The 23,547-nt window shown below is 38.3% G+C and overlaps 2 protein-coding genes across 5 annotated transcripts in view; one reads left to right on the top strand and one right to left on the bottom strand.

Moving 5' to 3' along the window:
• Positions 1–758: 758 nt before the first annotated feature.
• LOC132102836 (juxtaposed with another zinc finger protein 1) lies at positions 759–19,183 on the top strand. Its single transcript, XM_059507515.1, has 5 exons — positions 759–965; positions 13,296–13,368; positions 15,158–15,354; positions 15,851–16,020; positions 17,861–19,183. The coding sequence occupies exons 1-5, from the start codon at positions 851–853 to the stop codon at positions 18,035–18,037; spliced, it is 732 nt and encodes a 243-aa protein (XP_059363498.1). The 5' UTR covers positions 759–850; the 3' UTR covers positions 18,038–19,183.
• A 936-nt stretch (positions 19,184–20,119) lies between these two features.
• LOC132102834 (tax1-binding protein 1 homolog B) overlaps positions 20,120–23,547 on the bottom strand; it is a 31,198-nt gene continuing 27,770 nt past the window's right edge. For all 4 annotated transcript variants that reach the window (XM_059507510.1, XM_059507511.1, XM_059507512.1 and 1 more), the window contains 5 exons: positions 23,440–23,526; positions 22,616–22,799; positions 22,235–22,386; positions 21,205–21,281; positions 20,120–20,959 (listed from right to left, as the gene is read on the bottom strand). In XM_059507510.1, coding sequence (XP_059363493.1) covers positions 20,764–20,959; positions 21,205–21,281; positions 22,235–22,386; positions 22,616–22,799; positions 23,440–23,526 — 696 coding nt within the window. In that variant the 3' untranslated portion in view covers positions 20,120–20,763. The remainder of the gene's footprint in view (positions 20,960–21,204; positions 21,282–22,234; positions 22,387–22,615; positions 22,800–23,439; positions 23,527–23,547) is intronic.

Raw genomic sequence — 23,547 nt, 5'->3', positions numbered from 1 at the left:
TTTTTTCTCTGTAGTTGCAAAACACATAATAGAAGTCAGTTTCCTACTATACAAACACACACACTTTTTAAGTTTGGGTTCAATTAGGGAACTTTTTAGAGATAGAAAATTCCTATAATAAACCAAAACTTAGGCTACTATATATATATATATATATATATATATATATATATATATATATATATATATATATATATATATATATATATATAAAACACATTCTAGTTTTGCTATATAATTTATATACAGTATATGCTTAGTAAATTAATATAAAAACTTATTAATTTATAAATATTAATTACATCATTATATTTATGCTCATATTATTTATAATTCAATATTTTATAAAATTATATACACTTTTAATTTTTTATTTTTTTACAGTTGTTAAGAGTTATACAATTAAATCAGAATTTCAGTGTGAAACTTCTATCCAGACTTTTTGATAGCTTTGTGATAAATGTATAACAATGTACAAATAAAATATAAAATATAATACAGGCAGATAGATAGAGAGAGATAGAGAGAGAGATAGATAGATAGATAGATAGATAGATAGATAGATAGATAGATAGATAGATAGATAGATAGATAGATAGATAGATAGATAGATAGATAGATAGATAGATAGATAGATAGATAGATAGATTTGCTTATGGAGCAGAATAAGTGTGCAGTATTTCATATCAACAGGTATGACGTGTGCGCCAGTGGGCCCTCCTCTCTGTTGTCGCGCGATGCTCCAGCTGCTGCTGCCGCCGCTGTCTGTCTGTCTGACGGTGCGCGCGTGCGTGCGCGCGATCTCCTTTCCGCTCGCCCCGTGCTGCTGCTCCTCAATGTAGCCAAAACCATGACAGGCATCGCCGCTGCCTCCTTCTTCTCCAACAGTTGCCAGTTCGGGGGCTGTGGACTGCACTTCGAGTCGCTGGCCGAGCTCATCGTGCACATCGAGGATAATCACATCGGTAAGTGCGCTCGCGGAAACACAATCTGTGCAGCAATGGCCGGCTCGCGCGCACCACCATCACACTCACTTCCTGCGTCGCAGCGGCGCTGTTGCTAGGTGTGGTGAAGCGATGGGACTTAAGGTACGTTTTACTTAATTTAGTGGCGCTTTCAGGTGTCGATAGCACAAAATACGAACACATTCGGGCGTCGTTAAGCCCATTCAAAGTAGTACATGATCTCAACGAGTAAACACAAGCGGCAGTGCTGCGGTTAGAATGTTATTTTCTGCCCAAGGCCCACAAACACGGAGCTTCACGGAGATGAGTCCATCTCACCCGCACAGAGCAGCTCATAAACACGAAATGCATGTATAAAGCGGATTAAATTCCCGATATAACTGATTAAATAATTGTTAGTTAATGCCAGCACTAGAGCTTCCGTATTATGGCAGAAGGTAACGGGGAACGAGTGCCCTGATCATATGCGTCATAATAATGTGCAGCGATCGTGGTAGACATACTAATACATTTTTAGGCTAAACGACTACATGCACAACATACAGTGGCATCAGATTACTATGTAAGAAGGTATTCACTTATTAAATCATGCGCATAATTTGTTTGTATTGATCCAAAATTACAATGTCCTGTAAATTATGACACTGTGGTGGCTTGCATTTCAGAGCTGTTAGATATCAAATGTGTTGTCACAAAGATTTCAAAATGTTTTCTAAAAAAGTAAAATAAAAACAAACAAATAAATAAATATTGGGGTTGTGGTTTAAAAAAGTCACTGAAGATAAAAAAAAATTAATATTTACGAGAAATAATGATTTATGCAACATCACAACTCTGAAATATATAGCTGAAATAAAGTTACTGAAATTAATCACGTTGTGAGATAAAAATGTATAATTATAATATAAGATATAAAGTCACACAACAAGAAATAGACGAATTTATAAGAAATAAAGTTGTTGTTTCTGATTCTTTGATAAGCAGAAAGTGCAAAATAACAGCGTTTTTAAATAAATTTTTTATAACTTTTATAAAAGTCTGTCACTTTTAATCAATTTAATGAATCCTTAGTAAATAAAATTATTAATTGCTTTAAAAAAATATGACCTACCCTTAACCTCTGAATGATACTTTATGTAGAAATCAAATAAAGAAATAAGATTGCAGTTACACAAATTAAGCACATTTTGATATATATAAATCAACAATTTTCTTTTAATTGTTTTTTTTTTTCTCTCTCAGAAATTATCCTGTGTAATGTTGTCCTGCGTTGTATAATGTATATCCACAACAACAATTACAACAAAATAATAAACTATTACTGTTGATTTCTGGTCTCATACACTGACTTGCTTTTTGTCCAGGGTATTTTTTTATTTGAAGGAAGCACAAGTGATTAAATGAAGGCATGTTTTACCCCACTTTGTCGTGGTTTATATTATTTACAAGTGCAGATATAGGTCATAAGGTCATACTGGAGTTTATAAGAGTCTGATCTGTTGTCAATCTGGAGCAGGGGTCGCATTGGGGTCAGGAATCTTGTTGAGTCCAAGTCTGCAGAACTTTATCCAGTAGAACAGATGCTAAGGGTCAAAGCACTTTATTGCCTGTAGTGCCTCTCTGAATCACTATTAGTTTTAAAGGTCCCGTTTTTCACGCTTTTTTAAAGCTTTGATTGTGTTTACAGTGTGCAATATAACATGTGTTCATGTTTCACGTGTAAAAAAAACAGTATTTTTCACACTATTCACCTATCTGTATACATCTGTTTTCACTATCATAAAAAAAGTCCCTCCTTCAGAAATACGTTACAAGTTCTGATTGGGCCAGCGGTTCCTGTGTTGTGATTCGACAGCAGCTGAGCGTGCGCTGCCGTCCTGGAAACGTGATTGGACTAGTTTTGGACTCGTTTTGAGAAGCAAGTGGGCAGGAGCATGTGCTGGAGATGTACTTATAATCACAGGAGCGTTTTTACTGACAAGATGCGCATGAAAATCGCATGCGTTTTTTTGCGAAGCCCTAACATCTAGTTAACAAAGCTAAACAGCGTTGCCCTTTGTGTAATAAGTTACAGAAACTGTTAAACGCACCAACTTAAATAATAAAATACACTTACCAGTTGTGGTCCATAAACAACGCCTTCTCCAGACAAAGAGGGAACTGCTCCATCTTTCAGGAATAATCTTTGTGCGAATCCGGCATTAAACTGATTGAGATTGAGGAAGCTGCAAAATGTGCTGCACATAGTTTTACATGTGGATTATAATTTCCGGGAACCTGGTTAAACATAAATTTTAACCATTAATCTCCAAGTACAGCGTCCCTGGGAAGCCCAAACAAAGATGATTGGACTCCGAGATGAAAATAACAGCGTTTCACACAAATGCAGCTCTTCCTTCTTCTCCGTCGGAGCGCAACAAGACCACGCCCCCTTTTTGTGAATTCTTGTGGGCGGAGGTTAGTCAAAAAACTGTTTTAGTGACGTCATTACTGCAGGAACTAGAGGGATGTAGTCCAAACGGGTCGTTTTTTGTAGGCGAATTCTGTTAAATAAAATATCTCGCTTGGCATTGAACTTTCAGCTTTAGAATTTTAAAGATGTTATTTATACTCTAACAACAACATTACACACTAACTAAAGTTACTTAAAACATGGGATCATGAAGAAGGGGACCTTTAAGGCTATATTACTGTGGAAATAAATGTATGCATGTGTGCTTGTAAATGAAATGGGTTGTTAAGGCTTTGCACAAAATCAACAGTGTGTTCTGGTTTTTCTGGCTGTTGGACACAGAAATGGAGCGAAAGTAAACATGAAATGACTGAAGGTGAAGTCCAAAGATTCCTGGTTTGCTTTGAGCACAGCTGAAAAAGGATATTAATCAAAATGCTCTCGTGATATTTCTTCGTCAGTGATTCAGTCTCTGTAGTGCTGATGGATATCTCAGTCAGTGGGGGCTGGATCTGGACTCTGCTGCTGTAATTTAACACCGTTTGCACTACCTGTCCAGTAGACACTAGCAAGAGCCCGTATGGAGTGAGTTTGTAAGGAGAAACCTGATCTCCAGAGACAAAGTGCCTCCTCCCCTGTCCTGCTGACTGACATTCCCTGTTAGCTCAGCTGGCCTTTGAGAGGGAGATCTGTCTGGAGAACTGGTAGAAATCATCCATCCAGTCAAGCGATTTAGCCTGAGGTACTTTCTGCCATCCATGCGCACTCCAAACACACATTGCAGCTCAGATACTCTGCAGCGGACTGAAATTGTCCATGCAAGCAACACTTTTTGAATGTATAATGTCCTTGTTTGAATAGTTTTTTTAATGAATGCATTTTCAGAATTATGTGATCTAATGGTGCGCTATATCAGTTATAGCTACAATAATTTTTTTGGTATAAGTGCATTTTTTTTATCCCATATAGTTACATTTTTTTTATTATTTATTCATTTAATTAGTATTTAATTATTTGAATATTACTGTTTTATTATTCATTAATCCATTTTATTTTATTTTATTTAGATATGTTAGTGTAGAATTAAAATAGTATAGATTTGAGTATTTTTAATATAGTAAATGTCATTTTTGTTCTGATTTGTTTTAGTGGTTCCTGTAGTTTTAAGTGTCAGATGCAGCCGCTGAAGGCTTGTTTTCAAATGAGACACTTTACAAATAGGTCATAAAGATTGTACAGACCGTACAAACTAGAGATCAGGGCCGTTTCTAGGCATGGACAACCTAGGTGGTTGCAACCAGCTGATAAGTGTCCCAAGTTATCCCTGTTAATGTTAAAGGTGCAGTATGTAAAATTGACAGTTAACGGTGGAAATGCGTACTGCTGTCCTCATTCAAAATATTGGAGAGAGTTGTTTCCCTCCTTCCCCTCAAACTTTATGCTCTCTTGGGTTGCCAGCTTGAGGACACGAAACAGGAACATGCGCAGTTGGCAATGGAAGGCAACAAGCCTTACACTGTTAGTTGATGAGTTGATGTATCTGTGTTTTAATATGTCTCGGATTATAGAGATTTTTAGATGGATGCTGAAACGTTTTAGGTCAAATATGCAGGTTAGGTTTTTAGGTAGAATATGCCATTTCTGACCCAATTTGTTTGCTGGCTTCGATGGCTGCAATACACTGTTTTCTGCCAACTGGCAACCCAGCCTGCTGAAATACTATTGGGTAAACTGGCAGTGGGTGGAATCACACAGACCAAAACAAAAACAGACATTCTGACACAGAACGCACATTTCGTAGTAAAAGAAAACTGGCTGGAGCATCGTTTTTCAGAGAAACGATGTGCATTTTAGTGAATGCATCTGCAAAATAACACAAATGTTGGGTGATGATTGCCGTATCTTCACTGTATGATTAAAGGGTTAGTTCACCCAAATAATGAAAATCCGTCCATCTTCTACTCACCCTCGAAGCATCCTAGGTGTATGTGACTTTCATCTTTCAGAATAATACAATCGTAGTTATAATAAAAATTGTCCTTAATTAAAGTTTGGCTGAGCCGGCTAGAATTATTTGCATCATATAATAATTCTATCACATAGAGACATACACACACACGAAATATATAAACAATTCACAAGATCTATTTTCCCACTGGTTTCATAACAGCACCGTCTTGTGCTCGTTGCTACAAGATACAGACTCACAGTGAATTGACGACCAATTAAAATTGCTCGTTTTCCGTGCAGAAGAAGCCATGCATTTTTTTCTCGCACTGAGGTGAAATGGCGGAAAGAAACAAGCAAGGTAATTTTGATCTCACTTCTCACTTATTTTCCTAATTCCTACGTACTTTTTTTTTTTTTTACTTAGGCCTAGCCAGACTTTTGTTAAATCTTCAGGGCACGGTTGCACAAACACCTGAATCAAAGATTGATGTTATGAACCAAATATTCTGGAACGGAGAGATTTAAAGCACTGAACGTGATATTACTGCAGTAACAAACCACCGTTTCCACATTGCTAATTCACGACGCATGCTAGTGTACATTGAAGTGAAATGTGCAAAACTTTGTCCAAAATAGTACCGATAACAGTGTGTGTTTATATTAAGGCGAGACACGGCAGGCAAAAACATTTTTTTTTTTCCTGGTCAATTTTGAGATTTTTGGATATTTGTCTTCAATAACATATCTTCTTTCAGACTTGTGGTGAAAAACAGTCCGAAATACACATTTAGGTCTTTATTTTACTACACTTCGTCTGTTTGCGTCTGTAGATTTCTCATAAATTCAACAAAAGTTTGCGTTCTTAATCAACATACTTCTCCGCGATCTCTGCTGTCACCCTCTCATCACATGCACTGTTTAGCTCTCTCTCTTCTGTACAGTCCTGTTGGGTCCAAATATGGTCATTTCCTTTTTATCAGCAACCAATCGTGAAAGTAAAAAGACTGAATGTGCGATCTCATTGTCTGATGATAAATCTTTGAAGCCCTTTGAAGTATTTTCTCAAAATGACCTTTCTCTCATACTCCAAGTCCGAAATCTCCACTTCAGTAGTACCTAGTTATATTATGAAGACATTTACAGAGGGATTTGTAAATATATTATTCCTAGACTGATATATAACATTTTATTCCAAAAAACATGGCGAAAATCATTTTTTTTAAGGCTATTGACACAGTATATTCTGATTTACAGGATAACAAAAGTAGATATCCATAAATCCCTTTGTAATTTTTTACCATCAATTGTAGGCTATTTGAAAATGTTTAGTAGCATACAGACTACAAAATAAATATTTGCATACGTTGTGAAAGTAAAATCTGGTGTTTTCTTTATTATATTGTATTGCATTTTGTAGAAATATAGTGTAAGCCATGCATTGCTTGGAAAGATTGAGATCTAGTTAATCAGTATAACATAGACATCTGTAGACACGAAGTGGCAGCTTCAGCCATTTGCAGCTATGAAAAATTTGGCGGCTGCAGCAGCCATTTAGGTTTTGGCTGAGCCGGCTAGCCAGCCAATAACTTCATCAGCCAGCCATTATTCTCAAAACAAATGGCTTCGGGCTGTACCCAGAGGCATACGTGATGCATACGTCTTCCAACATCCTCCTGCACGTCTTCCGGTTCCCAATAGTCAGAAGAAGTGAGAAAAAAAAAAGTATTGATGTTTGAAATCTGGATATTTATCTTACAAAAACGCATGGATTCGCTACAGGGGGCCATTATTCACCCCCCGGAGCCTGGTGAGGAATGTTTTATTAGAGATGTGCGTACTTTATTTCACGTCTTCTGAACAGTTGACAACAAACACCCGCTTACTCCATTGAAAGGCTTGGAAGAGCAAGGACAATTTTTATTATAACTCCGATCGGATTATTCTGAAAGAGGAAAGTCACATACACATCGGATGCTTCGAGGGTGAGTAGAAGATGGACGTATTCTCATTCTCGGGTGAACTAACCCTTTAAGTGTTCTGTTTGGAGAATAAAAGATGAAGGCTCTTCTAATGGGATTATATCATTAACATTTCACATGAAACCAGTGAAACTTTCACTCCCAAAAAAACTCCACACATAAGTGTCGTTACTATGACAACTAATGAGGATGTGCATAGAGAAAGATTAATGAGCCTGTCTGAATTTCAAAATGTATCAGCATGTTAAATGCGCACTCAGCGGCTGCGTCCAAACGCTGGAAAACGCTGTCTTTGCAAGCAGTTTACTGAGGTATAAAGGCAACAAAGCAAGTTCAAATCCAATGATTATGACAAATCTTGTCTACTGACATTGTTTTATCTGATAATTATTCTTTAAAGAAATATATAGAAGGTATAGATGTATCCTTATGTAATCTTGGACTTTATACTGACACCTATTGGACAGGATGAATTAAGTTTGCTAACTGTTAAAGGGATAGTTCAGCCAAAAATGAAAATTATGTCATTAATAACTCACCCTCATGTCGTTCCAAACCAGTGAGACCTCTGTTCATCTTCGGGACACAGTTTAAGATATTTTAGATTTAGTCAGAGAGCTCTCAGTCCCTCCATTGAAGCTGTGTGTACGGTATACTGTCCATGTCCAGAAAGTCAAGAAAAACATCATCAAACTAGTCCATGTGACATTAGTTTACAGCAAGGTTGTTGTTGTTTTTTGTTCCTTGGATTCAATCATTCATTTAACAATGCGTGTTGTTGGATTTTGTTTTTTCAGAAAGTAAAACTAAAAATATGCTTAATTCATATAGCTCTATTAGTACTCTGTCAGTTCAGTTGTTATTACACTGGGGGTGTCTCATGTAGAAAAAAAAATGATTTTAAAGAAAACAATATATCCTAAATGTGAGGGGACAACATTTTATGGATATTTCTCAAGACGTGTTCATTCCTTGCTTAAAGTGTATAACTTTTTAATTAGCAATAAATGACTGCATGGCCCTTCAAATTCCACTGAGGGTGATTTAAATTCTTTTGGTTGTTGTTGCGTGTTTGCTGTAGTATTGCCGTGACTGAATGTTTGAGGAGAGGATTGTTTTACCAAGCCAAATGGAGGCTGAGTTGCCACAATGGGAACACACAAGAGCCCGCTCGAACAAAATAAAATGACCTAGAAAAACACTGCCGTTCCACTCAGTACTCTTAAACCTGACATTCTGAAAACTGATAGCCTTTAGCTTGCCTGCCTTTGTTCAGCTTATTTTCACTGTAGGATTTATGCACCAGGTTAAATTGCCCTCTGGGTCTTCATGTTTACATCTAAACTAAATTTGTCAACACACCGTGGTACACCATTCACTGATCGGATGAGATGGAGGTTGATCAATTCCAGGCATCTGACCTGAGCGGAGCTTGTTTTAATACCTCTTCTGCTCTCTGATCGCACGTCTCGCATGTGTCCGGGGTGTTAGCTGAAGGAGAGTGTGGCTAAAGTGACTTATTCTGCAGTAATGAGGCAATTAGTGTCCCATGGAAGCCCTCCCTCACCCACAGCCCTGCTCCTGGCGAGGTGTGAAATCTGGCATGGCCCCACATAGGCCTGGAGGAAGCCTAATTACAAAGTGGGATGGTGGATTTTGGCCTCTCTTCCTCTTCATCTGGGGGCCTGCTGCTAAAGACATTCTCTGCTTTAATTAACACCCGGCCAAACAAAGCTCTCATTCTAAAGGGTGAGATGGGTACATTGATGTGTGTTCTTGTGACCAGTAGGGGGCGATGGCATGCTACCAGAAGAACTGAGCAGAGATTTGCGAGGTCGGGTGGAGAAATGTTGCCGATAGGCCTCATTGCTCACAGCAAATGAGCTTGTAAAGTTTAAGGTTGTAATATTTTATCAACTTAGAATTTTCCTCCGTCTTCAAACAAATCCTAGTTTGTGGTTAAAATGCTCTCTAGGGTTTGATTGTTATATAAGTGAAGTGAAGTGAAGTGAAGTGAAGTGAAGTGACATTCAGCCAAGTATGGTGACCCATACTCAGAATTTGTGCTCTGCATTTAACCCATCCGAAGTGCACACACACAGAGCAGTGAACACACACACACTGTGAGCACACACCCGGAGCAGTCGATGGCATATATGTCGATGGCAACAGTGTAAATACAAGGGAACCTATTACTGTTCGTACTTGTGCCATGTGGGTTCTGTAAGCAATGCGTAAGCAATCCTCCTTATAAAGATCCCTCCGAGACTCTTGCTGGATGTGACAATTTATGCGATTCTTTTTCGACTTCCAGCTCTTAAAATTGTGAATTTAAAACTGCCAGGCTGTGGCCTCCAAGGGTTTCACATTAAAAGTGTTAATATGATGTTGAGATGATTTAGGGAGTTGAACGGGTAACATTATTGGGTAATTATTTTAGTTTGAGACTACAGTGTTATCCTGCCGGTGTTTGGAGACTATCATAAAAAATAGAGGTCACAATTTTTTTATTTTATTTTTTTTTTTACATACACTTACATCAAATTAATGTAATGAAAAGCCTCATCTTTCGAAAACATCTGGCTTTTAAAATTTTAGGCTTTTTTTGTGTCTACTTCAGTTGGTTATTTTAGAACTTTATTAAACATAAGAATAAAGTAAATTTTTTATATTTTATTTCCATTTACATTTTTTTTTTTTTTTTACGGTTTTAGTTAACTATAATGACCCCGCAGAGATCTTCTGCTGTCAAGATGTCAGCTCTACAGGGGTGATCTGCAGGCCTCTGAACAATGAACCTCTGAGCTTCACCACACTGAGGGCTCCTGGAATGGCCAGGAAAAAAAATCTCAACGGAAATAATAAATTTGAGCAGTGACTAGTGCCCCCAGAGCTGCACCTGGTGGACCTAATTACCTCAAACCAACACCCCTGTTCCCTTCCAGTCTTCCATCCAAACCCAGCGCAGGCCAGCTAATGACAGGAAGAGCTGATCTAACTGTGGCAGGGGGCCGCCGCTGATTTAGAAAGTGTATGTGTGTTTGATTTGGATGTGTGTGTGTTATGTTCACTTGTGCAAGACCACCCATGCTCAAAGGAGCAGCTAAATGTTGAATCTTCTGAATGACAAGAGGCTACACAGCAGCAGCTACTAGTACGGTTTAGATCTGGGAGTGTTTTTGCTGATGTAATTAACCGTGACTTATTCTCTCCTAGTCAAATAGTATGCAACCACTCTGCCTGGTGTAAATATATCACAATTTTTCACAAGAGTTTCTGCAAAAGTTTGATACACTAAATAACACTGTGGATGCATGATATATTGGTACCTTATCAGTTATCCACTGATGCTTTAACATTTATTGGTCAGTATTGGAAATTTATTGTTGCATGCTTATTATTCTTACATTTAAATGACATTTCCTGGCATTTAACATTCACTTAAAGTTCATCTTTAAAATCACCAATTTAAAGAAAGTAAATCTCAAAAAGAAAACCCATTTTACTACTGAAAAGTAAGTGTAATTATTATTTTTTATTATTATTATTTAAATAAAATAGTAGATAATTTTAATTTTAGTAGTCTATTTATGTTATCAGCCATAACATGAAAATGATCATTAGCTCATTGTTATCAGGCAGAATTTATCTGTGGATCAAAAAATCGCACTACTTGTCATATTCAAAATACATATTTTCTGATATTTTACTGATATATATAATGCGTAATGCAACATTGTCGAATTTGTTTGACTTTCCTTCTTCAGTGAAACAAAAAAGAAGGTATTTTGACTAATACAATGGAACTCAATGGTAACCAAAATATCTTATTTTATGTGCGACAAAAGAAAGTAGCCGCTCAGTAAATTTGGAAAAATATGATGATGATTAAATTATTGAATTTCCATTTTTGGATGACCTATCCCTTTAATTAAAACGTGAATTAAGATGTCAGCTGATTTTGAAATGAATTGATAGATAATTAACATAATTGATCTAACCAGTCACCTATGTCTGTTAATCTGTTATTAAGATATTCTCTTACTCTGATTTTTTCTAACTCTTCCTGGGTCTTGAGCAGCGGTGAAATAATGTGCCTATGTCTGTAAGAAACAGACCACCGTGGTAGACCACCTGTTTGTGTACTTGTGGACCACCTCTTCCTGTAGTGTGGTCCTGGTTGGCAGCAGCTCTGGGGCCCCTTAGTGACTTCAGGCCCTAAGGAGCCTGGGCAATCCTATGTGTGATTTACGGAGTGTGTGTGCGGATTGATCGATGTGTGTGTGACTGTATGCAGCTCTTCTTGTTTCTCCTCTTCAGGGGCTTTTCCCCTGCACGGGTCATATGCACACATACAAAACACCTTTTTCTTGGCACAGGTACAGCACAGTGCCTAATGCATCTTTGTGTGTGTATGTGTTTGGCAGGAAAGGTGTGGGGTCTTTCTCGCAGTAGTTAAATCAGTGCTAATGAAACACTTTAGTTGAGGCGCAGGCAGAGCTGAAAGCTTTAAACCGTGAAACAGTTTTTTTTAACAGTTGCACAGATTTGGAGGCACTCACAGACTGTTTTTCTAATCAACAGTGAATATCAGAGTAAGAGTAAATACAAAGATTTAATGTAAATGCAGTTTGACTCTGTTTCTTCTCCTTGACAAGTAGGTTTCAGACATAGAAAGTTATGCATATTAAAAAGGGTAGATCAGCATCCTGATGCGCAAATTTCATATGCCACCTACTGTCCGAGACTGAAACTGCATGTTCATTCAGCCCCGTTCATTCTGAACAGACAAACCGCATAACGAAAATTGGACGTGCAAACTGAGACAAATATTTCTCGGGTTAAACGGGGCAGAAAGAAATGTTTACTCACAGCAGAGGCGTAAAAAGAGGCTTTGAGATGCATCACAGGGGGGTGCGCGGGAGGCTCATTAAACGAAACTGTGTTTTGGCAGTGCTTGTGTTAATGGTGTTGGAGAATGCCCGGAGAGACAGGCATCTGAAAGCCATTACCCTGTCCCTGGCAGAGCCGCTGGTATGTGGGCACCGCCGGCCACAGGAGGCACGTCACAGTTGCTGCGACGTCAAGCGGATTTTTGCGCTCGAAGGCAATCAAATGCAGTTTAGAGACATTTTAGCCGGTTTGTGTTCGAATGGATCTTAAAATAACAGTAAGTGAGCGAGCTAACTTAAACTGGGATGTTTGATGTCTATAGTTTAGTGAAAGAATGTTGAAATATATACAGATTCGCCACAAGGTGGCAGCGTATCCACAGTGCTGCAGCTTCGTGACAGTGACAGTTTTGACAAAACAGCCCCAAAACCCCAGATATCTTTATTTCTAAAGCCGACTCTTTAATATGCACAACTAAAATCCAGATATAAAACCATCTTTGGCATGGCGTGCGGGCGGGTGATCTGGGTGGCCCTGAGAGGAGTGCAGAAAAGAGCACATCTGGGAGGAATGGCAGAGAGCTCAGAGAGTGTGGTGCTGGGTGACACTAACCAAATGGCGGTCTTAAGTTTTACCAAACGGCCATTGGATACACTCTCTGTAGATCAATCCAGTCTGTCTCCCATGCAGAAGTGCTGATTTATTCTGCCTCTAAGTAGAGTTTAATGGAGAAAAAAAAATGATTAATGGAGTTAGTTGCCATCTGCAAGTGATAGTGGACATGTTGTGTGGCAGAATCTAGTATTGAGTTTGAAAATCAGTTACTTTAACAATAAAGTGAGTAATAGCTTCACTCTGGCAATGAGTCGTAAGCTTCAAGCTCACTGTTTCTTATGTCCCAGGATGACTCTCTGGGGCGACTGCTGCTCTGCTGACACCCAAAGACTTTTACATATGCTTTTTGTAAATGTTGCTTAGGCACCGCAGTGCTCTCGGTTGTTCTTTTGTGGCGTCTTTGTCAGTCTAGTGAATTATTCATGTCTCTGTTTTGTTTAGATACAGATCCTCGCGTGTTGGAGAAACAGGAACAGCAGCAGCCCACTTATGTCGCCCTCAGCTACATTAACAGGTACATGAGCCTTTAGATCTTATGGCATAAAAAATTAAGATTTTGAATTTTATGCTATTATGTACAAATGTTCTTTTTATTGATTGCATGTGTAGAGAGAGAGATCTTGGTGATCAATGTACACAATACCATAAAATGTAATTAATATATATTTATGTGTGTGTTTCTGTGTGTGTGTGTGTGTGTGTGTGTGTGTGTGTGTGTGTGTGTGTGTGTGTGTGTGTGTGTGTGTGTGTGTGTGTGTGTGTGTGTGTGTTTATTTATGTAATAAAAATATTTTCACTTTCCACAAAAAATATTTGATGGTAGGAAATTTACACTCCCGTTGGCTTTTAACCGACTAAGCAGATGTCCTCTTTGGCAGAAGTTTTGTTTTGTTTACATTATTCACAATATAATTTGCTTTTGGCTCACCACCACCATGTATAAAATGCAGACATTAAGATAAAACACAACATTATGACTGGGAAAACATTAAAGAGATAGATCACCAAAAATGAATACTGTCATCATTTACTCATCAAGTTGTTTCTTCTGCTGAACACAAAAGATGATATTTTAAATAATGCGTTTCTAGTCCCTGTTGACATCCATAGTATTTCTTTATTTTTTTTTCAATACTAGTCAATGGGGACCAGCAGCTTACCCATACTCTTTAAAATATAATTTATTGCGTTCAGAAGAAGAAAGAAACTCATACAGGTTTAGATCATACAGTCTCGGTAACAATTTGAGGGTGAGTTTGAGACTTTAACTTTTTTGGAAACATTCCTTTAAAATATAATAACATGGCCTATGAAAATAGAAATTGCCTAAGACCTTTGCACACCACTGTATCTTTAAAATTTATATGTAATATATTACAAAATTACAGTAAAAATAAAAAAATCTATAACCCTGCTGGCTATGAATATAGCAAAATAGTAATTAATCAGGTGATTATTAGACAGGTTTTTCACCCTTAAAACTGAACAAAAGTGACCAATTGACAAAACCGAATCTGAGAGCATCCAGCATTTTCCTTAATAAGATTCTGTTGTTTTTGAATAATGGTCGTGTGTGGTCATCTTCTGAGGGATCTGGTCAGTTTATGAAGCTGAAATGAACTTCAAACCAGTACCCACGTCTTCATATACTCTGTTTCACTCTGTTGAATGTGGTTTGTGCAGGAATACTCTGAGCTTTGAGACAGAAGCAGTTCCAGTGTTAAACAGCTTTAATAGGCTGAAAGGTGGTGGAAATAGTTGCATAACAAGGAGGAGCCACTTGTGTCCGTCTATTGTTGCTTTATGTGGCTTTGCTGGTAATCTGTTAATTTCACACCAGCTTTAATAATGTCTGTGTGAACATTTATACCTTATTACATACATTTACTGACAGTTTTATAATGCAACAAAAGAAGTTCGAGTGAATGGATTGTTGTAAGGTGGATTAGACTCCTGAAGCAGCTGAATTGTACCAGATAGATAGACTCTTGGTTCTTCATGGACTTCATTTGTTTATTTACTTCTACTTTCCCCCCAGAAACATCACGTAGGTTTTTGCAGTGAGTAAATTCAATTGGCTGGAAAGCTGTTTTCGATCATTATCCAGTAATCACAAACAGCTAGAAAAGCCGTGGAAATTAATTGCGCAGAAAGTGTGATGGCAAATGTACTGTTTGTCTGGCCGGATTAAAGTATTTTAATTTACAACTGTGACTTTTCATGTTTGAAATGCCCATTAAGCAATAGGTCTTTGTTTTGTGTTCGCTATAACTTCATCTAATAAAGTTTGCTTCCCTGTCTAGGTTTATGACGGATGCAGCGCGGCGGGAGCACGAGACTCTGAAGAAGAAAGTTCAGCCAAAGCTGTCCCTCTCACTGATGGGCAGCCTTTCACGCAACAGCGTGGCCACGCCCCCTCGCCACAACAGCGGCAACCTGACCCCGCCCGTGACCCCGCCCATCACACCCTCATCTTCATTCAGGAGCAGCACCCCCACAGGTATTCCCACCAAACACACACATGCACCTCTATTATGTTTCCTAGAAAGAAGAGGTTTAGTCTAATAGCTCCATTAAACCTGCATTGCTGCTTTGATAGTCTGATGTAATGGATAATCAAATAAGATAGCTGCAGCTTCCCATGGGCTTCTCCAGAGCAAAATACACTCTCTCTCCCACGATTAAATGTTTTAAGCATTTTATTGTTGTGGGTTTGGAACCCAAACTAAATAGTCTCCAAATTGCTTGTATCATACTATTACTGTGCTTTAACCCTTAGACCTTCCAGATTCTTTCTCATAAAAGGCAAACGCACACTGGGCACTGTGGGTACTGTGAGAAAGACAGCTGTTCCAGTTTTCCTTAAAGCTTTTGTGTGTTGCGGTGGCTGATGGGAAACGCTGTTTTGTTGTTCTGGCGGAGTAGTGCTTCAATATCTGGTTTCATGCGTCATAACACGATTTTTTAGTAAACGATGATTTGCTGTGTACTCTCAGGCAGCGAGTATGATGAGGAGGAAGCAGAATACGAAGAGTCTGACAGCGACGAGTCGTGGACCACCGAAAGTGCCATTAGCTCTGAATCCATCCTCAGCTCCATGTGCATGAACGGAGGGGATGAGAAACCGTTCGCATGTCCCGTGCCTGGCTGCAAAAAGAGATACAAGGTAAAATGGCTGAAAATATCTACTTTTGTAGGTTTGAGGAAAAAATTCATGACTGGAGACATCCTGATCTAAGGATCTAATTTTGACGGATTCTAATGAACACATTTTATTTCAGATATGCCTTAAATTATTTCAGTTATAAATATTGTTAAAAAGTTTGGGGTTGATAAGCATTTTCTTTTTTTATTTAATCATAAATACAGTAATATTGTGAAATATTATTAGACATTAAACATAACAGTTTTTTCTATTTTAATAGGTTTTAAAATGGCATTTATTCCTGTGATTTTTATTTCATTTTAATTTTTTCAGTAGTCATTACTAGTCTGCAGTGTCACATGATCCTTCAGAAATCATTCGAATATGCAGATTACTAAGAAACTTTTCTTACTACTATCAATGCTGAAACAGCTTAATATTTTTTTTTATGGAAACAATGTATTTTTTTCAGGATTGTATGATAAATGGACAGTTCACACTTAATGTCCCAAACGTTTGAACAGTAATGTGCATGTACTGTATATCATCAAATAAATAAAATAATTTCTCGCGGACCTCAAATCTATTAGCACCATTATTTAAAGCTGGGTTTTCATTTCCTGTGATTCCATAAACAATAGCAATCACCAGTGGCACAGATATGATCAAACAGTGAATGCTGGGTTCTTTACTAACACTAAGAGCTGTAATGAGGACGGTACTGGAGGCTTTACATATATTTTAAAAGCATACAAGCAGGCCACTGTGCGTTTTATGAGATTTTCCACAGCTGTCTAGTTCTTGCAGCTGAGATAAATGATGTGCAGCCTGCGAGCGCTGCATTCAATAAGAGGAACAGGAAATGGATGATGACAGCCATGAGAGTGTCTTTGCATGTCCTGTTAGATGTGGCTCTGATTTGGGTTTATTTGGGTTCAGTCGGTGCCTGGTCTCCACTGCAGACAAGCAGTTGATGGTTTTCACACAGCTCTGGATGTTTTATGCGTCTGGAATGATTACAGTGCATTTTTACTCTCAGATCATTTTGTTTGCCTTCAGATTATTGATAAATGATATGTTACGATGTCAATACAGAATTGAACACTTGTGGAACATGTGTTTGCACGGTGTAAGCTGCAGTTGCCCCGTCTGCGCTGACTTGAGTCTGTCTAGACGACAGAATGATTCCATTGGCTGAAAGACCTTTAAATGTGCAGTCTTTCCACTTCTGATTAGACAGTCACCTCATGATGTTTGCCAACTTTAAAAGTAGTCTCTTATTATATTGTTTAACAAAAAAATACAGAAATCCTTTAACATTGTGAAATATTATCCCAATTTAAAAGAAGGGTTTTCTATTTGAATATATTTTCAAATGTAATTTATTTGTGATGCAAAGCTGCATTTTCAGCATCATTACTCCAGTCTTCAGTGTCACATGATTCTTCAGAAATCATTCTGATCATTTGTTGCTCGAGAAACATATGTATTTCCTATCAATGTTGCACAGTAACTCCAATAATAACAAACGCTGTGCTAGTTAAGCTTTTTGTGGAAACCATGATACATATCTTTTATAATTTTTTGATAAATAGGAGTAATAGTTACTTGAAATAGAAATAGTTTTTAGCATCATTAATGTCTTGCCTGTTATGTTTGATAAATTTAAAGTATTACAAAATTGTATCTAGTTTGAATCTAAACTTTAAAATTATATATATATATATATATATATATATATATATATATATATATATAAATATAAATATATATATAAATCACAATGCATTGAATTTTTTTCTCTCTAGTCAGTTATTGTCTAACCTGAATGATGAAATTCTCTGTTTTTTCTCATTTGCAGAATGTGAATGGTATTAAGTACCACGCCAAGAACGGCCACCGCACTCAGATCCGCGTTCGGAAGCCCTTCAAGTGCCGGTGTGGTAAAAGCTACAAAAGCTCTCAGGGGCTTCGACACCACACCATCAACTTCCACCCGCCCGTCTCTGCCGACATCATCCGCAAGATGCAGCAGTAGAGAGTGCCAACATCCTCCTCGACATTCCCACACACACACACACACACACACACACACTCCAACACATGTATATACAGAACAAACAGAACACCTCGGCATCCATCCGCACCAGCAGCTGTGGCTGTCCATTAACTTTGACACAATTTGTCCTCCATTTTTTGGACAGTGTATCTGAAGGACAATTTGTCTTTCTCTCTCTATTTTTTGCTCTTTCAAGAGTATGACTCTTTCACCTCCCTTTTCCCTCCACTCCTCATGAGGAGGAAACTTTAATCTTTTTATATTCCTCTTCCTCAAGGAAGACTCCCTGAATCCCTGTGTCATTCCGTACCTCCATGAGGAGGATCTGATTCTACCGTTCTATCAAAACACTACATTTTGAATCGCATGTTTTCATTCTGTCATTTTTGTTCTCTTTATCATCTCTTTGGCTTATTTGTATCTTAACGGTTTTGTATTTTTGCACATTTGCTTCTTCTTTAAAAAATTTTTTGTTTGATGCTAGGTGCTTATTGTAAAAGACTGACGGTATGTTTGGAAAGGAGAGAATCGTGACTAGATAACCAGCCTGACGCCGAAAAGAAGTAAAGCTTAAGGATTTGGCGTGAACACGAGTCTCTGTGTGAGAAAAACTGAAAATAGGAAAGGCTTGAAACGTCTGAATGTTTGTAATATATATCTACCCCATATAAGCAACATTCATAGCTAAAGATTGTGTATATAACTATATTCTATAAGTTTCATAGTCAGATTTTAAATTCTATACTTTATTCCTTTGTATATTTTCAACTGATCTTCAGAGATGACGATATGGATTGATTATGGATGTGCAGTTTTTTGGTAGTGCTTTCACCTTCTCCATTACTCTCAGAAAAGTTATGAGTTACAGCACCAAATGACTCTCAGGTGACAAATCGCCAGCATTTGAGAACTATAATCCTGTCTGATAGTATTTTAGAGTAGGCTGTTACACTCTTCCCAGGTCCACTGTGGCCGGACTGTTCTAGAGCGATCTAGAACTCCGCAGAGATCTGGTGAAGAACCTAAAGCACTTTGTAGAGACCATTTGCCAACATGTTTAGGGAATTTTGTATTGCCAACAAATTGCAGAATGTTTTCTGCAAATCAGCTGCGAAATTCAAAAGGACTAATATGGTGCTTTGGAGGTCTCCATTTCTGAGGTTATTTTTCTTTCTTTTTTCTAGCTAAGGGAATTCGTTCTTTCGCTTTACCTCCAGTGTGCTTGTTAAGATGTGAGATTATTGAAACTGGTTGCCTTGAATTGTGGTACACCACAGCATTCCAGTATAGTATATGTGTAGCCAAGTGATTCAGATTGTGAATTCATCCCAATTCTGGCTTGTCTCTGGTGTGGCCATGTGACTTTTATACCCCTAACCTGTCACTGGGGTGATGTAAAGTTACAACCGACCCAAAGATCTTCATGTATGGACTCGTACCTTGAATCAGAAAGGTACTTGATTTGTTTCGCTTTTGGACTTGTGGGTGGTATGAATGAACCGTGGCTAGACCCTCCAGAGATCCCAGCCAGAGCAGGACCTGCCAATCACTCATTATGACATCACTGCATGGACGTTAATGTTGTTGGAATTGCAGTATCGGTTTAGATGCAACATTGTAACAGTATTACACTGCCAGTACAGAGGGAAGTATTTCATATATTGTGTACTTAATGTATTGTCTTGATGTGAGTGCTTTAAATGATATTTTCTTAAGTTTCTGGACAACAATGTTCCATTGTGTAACGAAGTCAGACACCAGGGGTTGTTTTGGAACTGGTGACATTTTCTGCAACAAAACTGAAAAAAAAGAAGAAAAAAAAAGCTGCTTCATAAATGTAAACCTGGTTTCATTTTAAATATTAAAATGGGCTCTGATATGTTTTAATTTTTTGCCCTTTTTTGGTCGGTTTTGGTTTAAGAATAGAGAGAAATTATATATTTACACCCATTAAGTATTCGCTATATAGCCAAACATCTGGTGGTACAACTTCTAAAAACTTTAATAAAAAAAACACTTTCAATTCGATCAACTCCACATGACCAGTATGACCAGCATAAATATTGCTTCAGTATAATCTTTATTGGTTTAAATCAAGTATATAAGACACACTCACACAGTAAGAGACAGTATTTAACTAAAGAAATGAAAAAAAAAGGTTTGTGATTTTTAGTGCACAGGAAACGTGAGCATGCAACTCAATTAAAATAAGTGATTTAAATAGATAAAGGAAAAACACTAACTCAAATAACTTGATTATCAAGGTTTATCTTCAAAAGCTTATTCTCAAATCATTTTAGAATATAGAATCACCCTCTTAGCTGGTCACATACATGGCCTGACAGAAACAGACTATAGTAGACGATACCTGACTCAAACTATGGAACCCGGGGATGGTTTGCTCAGTGTTCTTAAGTATTAAGTCCAAGCACTAACTTTGATATAAGAAGCGTTAAAGTGAACTAGAATAAACAGTCCTATTGACCGAAGTGATCCCCAATTAAAATGGACTTAACTAAAGAGCCTAAAATGTCATCCAAATCCATCATTCAGTCATTTGGAATTTATTAACAGTATCCAGACTTGCCTTGATTGTGTTAAATAAAGAATCAGTGCTCTACAGATGAACGCTCTAAGCTAAACATGCTAAGTGGCTGTTAACTGTAACACAAATGTGAAGTGGAGGCAAGTCCTCTTTTTCTGGACTACAAGTTGAGCATGTTACTGTCGAAGTGGGTGAGAACGTGCTTCTCAAAGAGCTGCTGGTCGCAGTCGAGAGGGAACTGCTCGCTGCACATGGGGCAGATCTTCCAGTGGCTCTCCACGTGCTCCTCAAACTTTGACTGGTCGTAATGAGGAGGGAAGATCACTTCACACAGCGGACATCGCTTCTGCTCTCCACTGTGAGACAGAGAGATTTAACTGTATTAGAAATAGAAAAAATAAAGTCCGAACGTGTCTATCGAGTGTGATAAGGTGTGAATGAGCCAGTGCTGGAACAACAGGAGAGTAAAGGCAAGTAAAACAGCATCTGTATGAAGGCGATGTGGGTGGGCCGTTGAGCTAATGCACATACTCACACCACAACGAAGCTCAACCACATGATAGATAACAGCTGCGAGGTTCTTGTTTGTGTGTGTTCTTACCTGGCTTCAAAGCAGAATGGCATCTGTCCATCGAGGAACTCTGCAGGGTCAGCAGCTGGAGGCTCATCATTGGTTTGCTGGGGAGAGAAGAAAAAAAATATTTCCTGTCAACGAAAACCACCTAAAACCTGTTCACTGGTAATGATTAATACCGCAAGAAATCCTGTTGATGCAGCAAAAAATGATAAACCTATGCAATTATGTAAGAGGAAGTCATAGCATATTGGCCAATGATCTGGGGTGCGTTTTTAAAAAGAATCGTATTTATATAAATATATGAACCGTATTATAAATACAATGAAAGTCAAGTAGTTTGCACATTAACCCTGCATACAAAACATTTTAAACTCAAGTACTCCAATCAGACATGAGGTTGAGTAAATGATAGAATTTTTTTTTTTTTGGTGAACTATTCATTTAAGAATGAGATTCATTTTTGTGGTTGATCTTACTTAAGGTTCATTCGACTCATCTTGAACTGGAAGTACAAGTTGAGAGCACTGCATTATGGGTTTCAACACGCTCTGTTGTATATTTCATGTTTTAGCAAATTTATCTATATGTATATAGTCAATATTTTGGCAGAAAAAAAAAGTTTAAATTCATTCAGGTATAACTTTTTAGAGAACGACTTAAATTTGCAATCATACTACTGGTACATAAATTTTTTTGTGTATACTTCAATCACATCAAACATGATGCGAACAGGCCACTTAAGATGAAAAGTAACTGTTTTACACAAACTGACAAGCTCTTCCATGTTTAGTTTGGTAAATCCACTGTTATCCAGACAAGGCTAATGAGCTCTATTGGATGTGAGCGTGAGCACTTCCTTAACGACTCTGCTCTGGGTTAGCAGGGCTTTAATAATGCCAGCTTAGCTAAGCCCTGCCGGAGGCCAGCACAGCAGAGAGAGAGGGTCAGATAAAAGAAAGACAGTCCATCTGCAGTTCTGACTTGACTAAAACCTTACTCCCACCTCTATATCACTTCTAACAGCTGATCGTGGAGGTAGCCGTTTTGAACTCACAGTGCTCTGCGGCTCTTCTGGTTCCTCCAGTCCATCGGGGCGGCTGAGGTTTCGGGCGGGCTGTATGCACACTACATTGCTGTCCCAGGATGGAGGCCCAACTGGGGGCAGTCGGGGCATCTGGTCATCAGAGAACTCTCCATCGGCTCCATCTATCAGGAAAGGAAACCCTTTAATGACTTAATACCTAGATTTATACCTCAAGAAAACCTTGTAGCTCAGGAGCAATCAAGGAATACATGCACAGTAACCTAAAAAGTGTTTGGAGCCTTAAGTCACAAAAGATGAAAATGTTTTTCTGTGATAATATTAGACACAAAATATTCATTCCACATTTAGAAGGAACAATTGAAACGAATGATGAATTGGCAGCATAGATACCCCTTGAATCAGTAGAAGAGTACGGGTTCCCAAACATGAGATCAGTGGGGCGCTGGGGCACCAGCAGAGGAGATGGGTCATCTTCAGGGTACGGCATCGCGTACTGCAAGAAAACTGCCTGCACATCCACACTGCCATCTTTGTTTTCATGTTCTTCTTCCCTGCTGACACTCCTTTGCAACTCCTGATAAGGGCATAGGAAATACAATGACTATTAAGTATTGGGTTGCTTCAAGAATGGTTGCTGAAATCAATAGCTAATTACCCGATCCACACATTTCAATCGAAACCTAAATGTAAAAATGCCAATTACAAGCTAAACGGGGTGAAATTGGCCCAAAGGAGACAAAATGGAAAGCAAATTTTAATTTAAGGCCACCCATGATGTATTGACAATACAGTCAGGTTCGGTTTTTTCATCCTTGTCTTCATCCTTCCCTCTATCTTTGCGTCCAGACAATACATCACTCGCCACAGCAGAGTAGAGTAACTTGCCACCCTCGCACAAACGGTTTAATTATTCCCTTCATTAAAACTCCTCAGCCTGTTCAAAGGGAGGCAGGGCTCTGCCTTTTATTGAAGTCTTCGGCAGGCGCCAATTTCATTTAGCCTGAACCTCAAATTGGGCCATTTTGCTTCTTGAGCGTCGAATTTTGCGTTGTACCTCGACTAAGCGTCCCTCTCTGTGGTCCAGGGTAATTGAATGGAAAATAAGGACTGCTTGCCCGATTAGAGAGCTATGTTAAACCCAAACCAGATCCTGAGAATAAAACAACAAGCAAGAAAAACAGCTGCATTTTTAAAATGAACACGAAAGCACGCACCCTCTCTAGCTTCTCTTTTTCTTTGGTCAACGCAAAAAGACTGTCCTTCAGCTCCTTGAGTTCTCGGCCCTTCTCTGCCACCTGGCTCTGGAATCAGAAAACAAAGAT

This window comes from Carassius carassius, chromosome 24 (genome assembly GCF_963082965.1).
Source record: "Carassius carassius chromosome 24, fCarCar2.1, whole genome shotgun sequence".
In the NCBI taxonomy this organism is placed as follows: Eukaryota; Metazoa; Chordata; class Actinopteri; order Cypriniformes; family Cyprinidae; genus Carassius; species Carassius carassius.
This window is presented reverse-complemented; position numbering and strand designations above follow the sequence as displayed.

Coding starts and splice junctions, on each gene's coding strand:
- LOC132102836 (XM_059507515.1), top strand. CDS start 851: ATGACAGGCATCGCCGCTGCCTCCTTCTTCTCCAACAGTTGCCAGTTC. Junction 15,355..15,850: donor CAGGAGCAGCACCCCCACAG/GTATTCCCACCA, acceptor GTGTACTCTCAG/GCAGCGAGTATGATGAGGAG. Junction 16,021..17,860: donor GCTGCAAAAAGAGATACAAG/GTAAAATGGCTG, acceptor TCTCATTTGCAG/AATGTGAATGGTATTAAGTA.